At 40.8% G+C, this 8,965-nt stretch overlaps 1 protein-coding gene across 2 annotated transcripts in view; it reads right to left on the bottom strand.

Annotated features, from left to right (window-relative positions):
- Nucleotides 1–428: 428 nt before the first annotated feature.
- Nucleotides 429–8,965, bottom strand: part of MYL10 (myosin light chain 10) — a 27,797-nt gene continuing 19,260 nt past the window's right edge. Inside the window, exons 5-7 of one of the 2 annotated variants that reach the window (XM_019545431.1) lie at nt 8,121–8,199; nt 1,694–1,742; nt 429–1,001 (exon numbers count right to left, since the gene is read on the bottom strand). In XM_019545431.1, the coding sequence (XP_019400976.1) occupies nt 903–1,001; nt 1,694–1,742; nt 8,121–8,199 (227 nt within the window). In that variant the 3' untranslated portion in view covers nt 429–902. The remainder of the gene's footprint in view (nt 1,002–1,693; nt 1,743–8,120; nt 8,200–8,965) is intronic. The other variant, XM_019545430.1, reaches the window with a different exon arrangement.

The raw sequence follows: 8,965 nt of genomic DNA, 5'->3' as shown, positions 1-8,965 counted from the left end.
TGGGTTATGATGATGAGAAGGGAGTGTGGCTTAGAAACACAGAATTTCAGTGAAACTCATAAGATGTGGCTTCTGTTCCCAGCTCTGCTACTAACCTACTGAGTAACCTTTCTGTCCCTCCCTTTCTTCATCTTTAAAATGGGGTAACAAAGTCTGTTTCCTTTGTAAAGTACTTTGAGATCTATTGATGGAAAGTGCTACATAAGAACTAGGTGTCATAAGAACTATTATTTTATGGACAGCTTTCCCTCACACGATAAAGGTGTCTCTGAAAGCAGAAATTCATCTTGTGGTTGTTTCCAATTGCGTCTATTTAAAACAAGAAAAATAGTTGCTACATTATTCTATTTTACTAATGCAAATAGGTCAATTACTTAGAAAACTGACCAACTCACCAAGACAAAGAAGGCATGTTGCATTTTCACAGAAATGTTTGGGGTTTTTTTTATTTACACATTTGATGTTAGGAGCTGTGAAATGGAACAGAATTCTATTTACAAAATGTTTTTTCTGATGCTGGAAGCTAGAGCATTTCTCAATTAGCTCAGGGAGCAAATATATAAAAGACAAGAGGTTAAGCAATGCTACAGTGCCCAATGGACCATCTGGTGAACATTAGAACTGTCAATAAATCATGAAAGCACCAGTTCATCAAGAAAATTCCATTTCAAACCACTGACAAGGAAAAAAAGGACGGGGAAAAAACTCACAGAATTAGTATTTTCAGCTTTTATAAAAACAGGATCATTAAATAACTTTAATCTAATTTCAGTTGTTTTATTGGTTCTCTTCTGATGCCCATACGGCTTCACATGTTGAATGTTTAGCCCTCTGTCTTCCATACAAAAGCCCCACAAACTAAGTTAGCTGTTAGGTCTCTTCATAGGAGAGGCTCATCTCCTTTAGTCCTTCTCCTCACCATGGGTGATAACATAACAGAGGTTCTTATAATCAAGATTACCAGAGACATCTGGGGGGAAAGCAGCAAACATCTGGCTGACCTGCGAAACAAACAGGAAATAAGTATTGCAAATGCAGGCCTGTAGGACAGGAACTTGTACTGATCTCCATATGAATTCTAACCCAATTCAGCTGCTCTACAGCTTCATCCATTGCCCACTGTGGAAATGTTTCCATTGGCTAAGTCCTGAAGCAGGAGTCACGGCATTGTTAGTTAACCCATTGCTATTGGAGCCCCCTGAACCAAAAGAACTCTAATGCAAATCCAAGAGAATCTATTCCACCGTTGCCTTTCAATTAACAAACTCCCGTCTAAACGCAGACCAGGTCACATAACCCAGGCTCAAAGTAAAACATTAGCTAGATCACTGCCCTATTGATCTGCTTGGTTGTTCAGAAATTACTCCCAATTCCAACCAAAGCAACTCTCATTGAAATAACCTAACGCCACACCCAGCAGAAGTCCAGTAAATTCTTTCTAAGCTCCTGGCAGGCCAGAACATCTGGATTTAGGCTGGTTTGACACCCGCATGAAAACCTAGGGAATGTATTTGATTCTGATTTAGAAGCTCTTCAGATGAGGCAATTTATATTGCTCCTAATTGCCACAGTTGATCCAATCAGGTTAGATTCAAACTATATTCTTACATGCAAGAACGGGCAAATGTCTCTTACTGAACAGCAGTTAGAGATAAATTGAAATTCTCATTCCGAATCGGGGAAAGGTACTTACCTCTTCTTTACTGAAACGGTCTGCTTGTGTCATGAGCATTTCTTTGATGCTGTTCAAATAAAATAACATAACCTGATTAACTGGCGGTAACAGTACGTGAACATTCAGACTCCAAAATTGTTCCTGAAGCTGCATTGGAGAAAACTCGTGTGGCTGCATAAATGAGGGTGTTTAGTCCTCAAATATATATTATAAGAGATTTACAATGGGCACTCATCAATGTCACCAAGTGGTTCTTATGTAGCATTTTGTAATGATTTGAAATGATTTAAGGTTATCACTATATTTGTAATACTCAGTTTTGCATGCCTATCTTAATGTAAAAGTATGAGGTTGTACTTTGTGTTTAAAAGCAGGTATAACTTAGAAACAACAACAAAGAGAATATTTTCTGACAATGGACATCAGAGAGAACTCCAATGGCTACTCAAAATCATCATCACAGTAGTCCTTTATTTGCATGTAGTCCTCCTGAGAGGAGATTGTGAAAGGCACAAGTCCTGCTGTATTTCACAATAAACTCACCTGATGTGGAGCTACTGAAATTTAACAGAGACTTTTACCCCATGTACAGTGCTTCCTACACAGTAATGTCAAAGAGACCGTCCTTTGGCCCAGAACCTCAGCTGTTATCCATACCCACAGCTCTTCTGTTGGGATAACTTTGTTAGGTAGGCACATGATTTATTGAAACTCCTAGATTTATAGAATTGAAGACCAAAAGGAACCAGCATCTAGGCTGAAATCTTTCATATCAGAGGGTCTTGTTACAGCTTACACTGAGCCACACAAATGTTGATCAGTGTTAGTGTCAGCTCAAGCTTAAAGCAGTCACACTTCCAGCCACCGTGGCCCTGAAAGGTAAGAAACCTCCCCCCTCCCATTTCTGGCTTCCCCCTTCCTCCCCCAGGCTCCCCCCAGTTCCTCCCAACCCTGGGGCTCCCCCTCCCCACCTTCCTTGTGGCTACACAGTGTCTGTCCTAGGGGGAGCAGGCCGGGAAGGTGCTGGGCTGCTGCTCTGCTCCAGACGGTGGCAAGTTGGGCAGGTTAACCCTTCTCTGCCTGCTCCCCCAGGACAGACAGTGCAGGGGGTAGGAGGGGCAAAGAGCAGGCATCTGGGGTGCTGGGGAGGATGGAGGGGGAGAGGCAATAGGCCTTATCCAGATCACTGGGGGAGGGGGCCAGGTGGGGTGTTTACACTAAAGCATAGCTTATAGTGACTATACCTTAGTGCAGGGGTGGGCAACACTTTTGGACAGAGTGCCAAAAACACTGGCAACCTCAACTTGTAAGATGTTGGCATGCCAGGGGCGGCTTCTACACTATGGTGGATTTACCACTTTACCTATTCTGGTTTAGTGAAAACAGTTCCTTTTTTTGGTGTTGACATGGACAGATTGTTCCCACATTTAATCTTTTCCCACATTTTTCAAAGTAGGAAAGCACTAATTTAAGGTGGGTCTTTTTGTTGTTATTACCAAAAATAATTATGCCCCATCAGGAAATACTAAATCTATATAAAATAGATTACAAGCTAATAAGTGTGAGTTTCAATCAGATATATGTAAACTTTTTGAAACACTTATTAGAAAAAGATTTCTGTTCCGCTTTGTATTTTTTGAAAATGGACTGTTTGGTGGTTGGGGAGGATGACCATATTATTTTTAAGGAAATCTGGGACGTTACTCCCCTGCTGATCCCTGCCCCAGGCAGGAGGAGGGCTGCCCAGCCCAGCCCACCCCCCCTCAGACACTGCTCAGGAGAGCACCAAAGGGCACCAAAATACTAGTTTGCCCAGGACACCACACAGACACACACGTAAGCAGCCCATGTTCACACCACTGCTCTCCCCGTGTCCTGCCCTGGCCGATCCCTGCCCCAGGCAAGAGAAGTGGTACCCAGGCTAGCCCGCCCCCACCCCGCCTCCAGCCACCACTCAAGAGGAGCTGGGTGGACAGTTTGGGTGGGTTAGCACCAATCCAGGATTTTTGTTTCCATTTTCACCAGCCAGCCGGGATATTGGGACACCCTATGAAATCTGGGGCTGTCCCAGCCAAACCAGGACATATATGGTCACCCTCTGGTTGGGGGCGGGTGGAGCTCTTTGAAGTGTCATTAATGTCATTAATTTAAAAGCAAAATCTTTTTAAAACAAATCAGAATTTCTTTACTAAAGAAACCTATCTGCATGAGAACTGTTTTACTGACATACAGAAACTGGCCAAGCATCCTAAGTCTGGAAGCTGTGCTATCAGCAAACCTGCACTGTAGTAAAACGATCACTTCTGATTCTTCTATGGTAAAGCAACCCTCCCATGAGTGGAACAAGCTAAGCCACATCTAACCTCCTCATACCTCTGGCTAATATCAGTATGCCTGTAGAAATCTGTTGTCTAGGCATAGCCCGTTTTGAATAAGAAGAATGTACGTTTCTGAGTATGTATGTCCTCGGTGTTAAGTCCCCACATATGGAAACATAAGTGAGAAAAGAAGTTTCTGGATAACAGCTGGGACCTAGCAAGGGAACAAAATACTGAAAATCTTCACACAAGATTGTTCTAGAAATATTTTCCACTCTTAGATACAGCTTTAGTTACAATATATTTCCAGTATTCTTTTCCCATGCCCTTTATTTAGCAAAGGCATATGAAAACTTACTTCATTACTCGTAATCACACTGCTGTTTTTGTCTTAACCAGATCATTCGTTAAGTTGTCATAGTTTTGAAGTGGAATTTTCAAATGATCTGCTGTTGAATGAACTAGCAAGATAGTCCTCATATAAATAAATTGATTATCAGATATATATGGTCTAGAACAAATAGCATTAGTGAAATGTAAATAGGAAACCAAAGAGCTTGATGAATGGAAGGAAGCGCTTAAAATACTTGTGTCAGGAATCACAAAGAAACTTCATTTTGCACAGGCTTGAATTACTAGATCTACATGCTACGTGTCTTCTCTTCACATGCTTAAAGAGTTTTTGGAAAGAAAAAAAGATCAAATGTCTAATTAATCTTTTGACGCGTCGTCCTGCAAGCTGTGGCACACTCACAAGGAAGGAGGACTGAGGTAAGGACCTAAGCACATTTTCCGTTATTTATTTTATAGGGAAACAAGCACTCACAATTTCCAAAACTAGAAGCCATGCACTTTTTTCTTTTTTTTCCTTTCCTTTTCTTTTCTTTCTCTCTCTCTCTTTTTTTTTTTTTGCTTTGCATACTATTTATTTCTCAAATAAAATAAAATAAGAATCAAGGCCTTCTGGAAACTTTACAGAAACCAGTCCCCATTTGCCTTGATGTGGGACATGAGATGGTATCTGTCCTGGCCAATATCAACTGCTTCCAGTATTAAAAATATTTTGGTTGCTCCTTTGATTTTCAAATAATTTCAGAAAACTACCTTGGAAATCTATAGGGCGATTTGATTCTTAACAGAGACTGCCCCTCACACAATGAAGTCTGGGAAAAAAGGGTTTATGTGAGCGCTACTCTGCATCACAGTTGTGGGAACATCACCAGTTTAGCCAACTGAATCGCTAAAGGGCCAAAATAAATTTGACCTAGGGCCAGATCTTCAGTTGGTGCAAATCAACAAAGATTTGTTGACCTCAGTATTGGAGGCAGTTGATATTGGCCTGACTCACTTATCCAATGAATAGCATTTGAGACTGAGTCATCTGACTTTTCCAAAAGCTGTGCCAGTTTACTTCAACTGATGATCTGGCCCCCCAAGTATTTTCTTTCTTTGACATCATTGTATAGGAGGAAGCATGTGAGTGTGTGTGTGTGGTATAAAGATGCGGAGAAACAAAATTGGTCATAGAATTTGGAAGTCAGTTGCAAACTCCTGGAGCTTTTGGAAAGGTTAGAAGACTCCATCCCAATTGCCGTTGGATGGATGAAGTGAGTCATTTCCAGACAAGAGGTGAAAACATGCAGGAGGAAAGGACATAAAAATTCCCAGATGGATTTAGCCGCTATGAGCATAAAAATAAATTCTGATTATAAGGTTAACGTGGCTGGTTTGGGGGCGAGGGGAATCCATTCTAGTATGTTTTATATGGAGAGAGATTATTTATTAACATTAAATCTCATATTGACGATGGCTGGATGAGCCACTGTAAAAAATATTGCGAAATCTTCTAATGTCTAAAACTTGGAAGCATATGAATAGAAGTTAAACCTCAAAGACATTCACAGAATTGATTTAATGGTTTGTTCTGTAATGATCAACATTACCCTCGGGTCTAATAAGTAAATATAATGCTCTGCTGTGGTGATGAACTAAAACAATTGTCTGATGCTAGCCATGCAGTTGGGGCGGGGGGTGGGGGGAAGGTTGACCTTTTGCATCAATGGAGAAAACCAAACATTTTGTGCTCTCTTCTACATCTTGGAATGCGATTCTAATTCATCTCAACCTCCAGCAGGCTTCACTGAGACCTTGCCACAGCCAAAGAACGTGGGACTGGGCACCAGTTGGTGAAGTGCAGATTCTGTATTCAATGCATTGCTAGGGAGAGCGGGGGGAAATGGAACATTACATGGTCCTGGTATTATCTGAAGGCTGCATTTCACGGTTGTGATTTCACTACTGGGTGATCCAGCCTATTGGCAACAGGATAAATTGTACTCTGATTTTTAGTCACTTCTGCTATCTCTCTCTTATAGCCCAGCAGAGAGCTGTTCTGAAGTTGTCTGGGTAATATTAGCCTAGAAACAAAGCATGAGGGCTGTTAACCCCAGGTTTTTTTCTGACTGTGGAGAGGATTGTCTCTTACTTTATTTGTACACTACTTAGTACAGTGATTCTCAGTCAGGATGCTGGGGCACCCTGGGGTGCTGTGAGATACTTTGAAGCCTGCCCCAGGGAGTAGGAGGAGATAAGCAGATAAGGGCAGGCTCAGGGTCTCCCTGTCTTGATACTCCCCTGCTCCCACTGTCCAGCCCCTCTGCAAAGAGGTAAGCATCATAATCAATTAATTAGTTTTTGAAAAAGTGTGCTGCTTAATTTTTAAAGGTCGCAGAGACTTGCCTTGAGCCTAAAAAAGTTGAGAACCACTGACTTAGTACGAGGCTTTGATGCCTCAAGTTCCAGTATGATAGCAATATGTCATAGGAATGGAAGGAGACTTTCTATATTAACTTAATTTTTTAAAACTTTCTTCTACAGTCCATCAATGAAACCAATTATAATTCGGAAACCTGTTACAGACTAAACACAGACAGCACAGAGTCTGGTAATGTCACAAACTACTTGCAGATCACCCATATCATAACAGAATTTAAAGAATCCCTTGATGCAGTAGCAGAGTTTACCTTTTAGTTTAGTTTGGGGTGCTTGATTTGACCTGCATACTGCAAAGCGACAGGGGCAGCTGACCAGCTTGTGTCCCAGGTAACTGTACTGCTTCCTCTGCCCCAGAGCCAACTTCAGCCTTGATGCACGTATAATTTTATAGCACATGGGTTTTTGAGCAGTACTCTTTATAAGGTGGGTGTTGTAAAAGGTATTTGAACTGTCTGCTGTAAAGTGAATATCTAGGTCCTGATTCATCAAGATAGGTAAGCATATGTCTAACTTCTTCCTGCATGTGCCCCAACTGAAGTCCCAGGTCAGAGCTCCTTGACTATTTCCTCTCATACAAAATCAGTCACTTCTTGAATCTGATTCTCATTTACCCTAATGCTCCTTTTTATCATTCTTGCAGCATAAATGGGCTATTAAGTGTGTATAATTAACAGCTACTTGAAAGCTCTTACATTGGTGTAAAGCAGCCATTGTGCAAATGAGAATTGGACCCTACATCTTTATATATAAAGCTCAGTTTTGGAAGCTGTGTTTCTAATAATAAAAATACTAATAGTAATAATATTTGATTAGGCTTCCACTGTATCCACTGGGGACCAGGAAAGCTAGAGCAAATCATCATTTAGGAGCCGAGGGTTCGAATGGTAAACATTTAACAAGGAAACTTCCTTTCTCTGCAGCCATCTCCCTTTATTAATTAGACTGATCCCTCTATTTTTAAAAGAGAACTAGCCTCCCCCTTCAAGTCAAGACCTTTCTGGGAGTTAGGCACCAGACATTCATTTTAATTTTACATGTGGAGTTAATCTACAAAGAGTCATGTGTTGATTTATATCCAGACCTTGAAAAAAGGCTATCTAATGGCCTGCATGTGATTATATTTCCGTTCCCTTTTGAGATGTCCAAAGACAATAACATCTCTTTTTGGGGGGGCTGCAAGTACAAGTATACAATAGTTTAGTCTTTGACTCTGACTTACAAAGCTACATACTTTTCTGCCTGCCAGCTCCTTTACCTCTTCAGATGCTACAAAATATAGTACTTCACATGCCTTTAAATTTTCCTTTAAGCAGTGTAATTATTAAAAAAAAAAAAGAGAGAAATAAACTTACTAGTCTGCCTTTATGTGGCCTTTTCCTTCTGGGTCAAAAATCTTAAAAGCATTCAGAATGGTCTCTTCTGGGTCTGTGCCTAAAAATAAATTAAATATAATTTAGTTGTCCGTGTGTATTTGTGTAGCTACCTAATATTTGTTAAATAATTGAATTCATTTAAAAATACAGGAAAAAATGGAGAACTCTGCAGTTGTAGGCTGGAAGACAAAGGTTTCTTGAGTCGGCAGCATTTGTCATGTCAGATAAACAATGAAGGTGAATAGTTCAATGTTCAGAAGCTTAAAAATAATAGCTCATATCTATTCTGTGTCTGCAGGAGAGAAAACTTCCAGGAACTGGTCTCCAATATCAGTACCCAGAGGATTAGTGGCTTTCAGAAATAAAAATATAACAAACTGTTTCCCCGACTGGTTTCCTTTAATCTTGTGCTGTACATTTGTTGTAAAAACACTTTTTGATGTTTTTTAGTCCTCACTATATAGGGAAGAAGTTATTTCCCTCACAGAAGGCAATGGAGGTAGTCACAAAACCGAAATGCCAATGTAATGTAATGGAAACAAGATGATCAATGTATAATAGTGATTTGCACTTACGTTCTGTAGAGTGCTTCCCTTGGAGTATCTCAGAGCACCCTACATCTCACACCTACATGTCTGAGGAGTAGATATACATGACTTAGAGGAGGAGGAGCATCAAGGCACAAGACCAGGATCTAGGAGATTTGGCCTTGGTTCTAAGATCAGCAAGAGACTTTCTGCTTAACCTTGAACAAGTCAGTTACGGCCTGTCCACATTGCCCCCAAGGTGAATCCAAGAGAACCACCTGGAAGCACTCTGCCCCA

Source organism: Crocodylus porosus, unplaced genomic scaffold (assembly GCF_001723895.1).
Source record: "Crocodylus porosus isolate Cpor-Errol unplaced genomic scaffold, CroPor_comp1, whole genome shotgun sequence".
Classification (NCBI taxonomy): Eukaryota; Metazoa; Chordata; order Crocodylia; family Crocodylidae; genus Crocodylus; species Crocodylus porosus.
The sequence above is the reverse complement of the archived record's forward strand: the minus strand, read 5'-3'. Positions and strand labels throughout refer to the sequence as shown.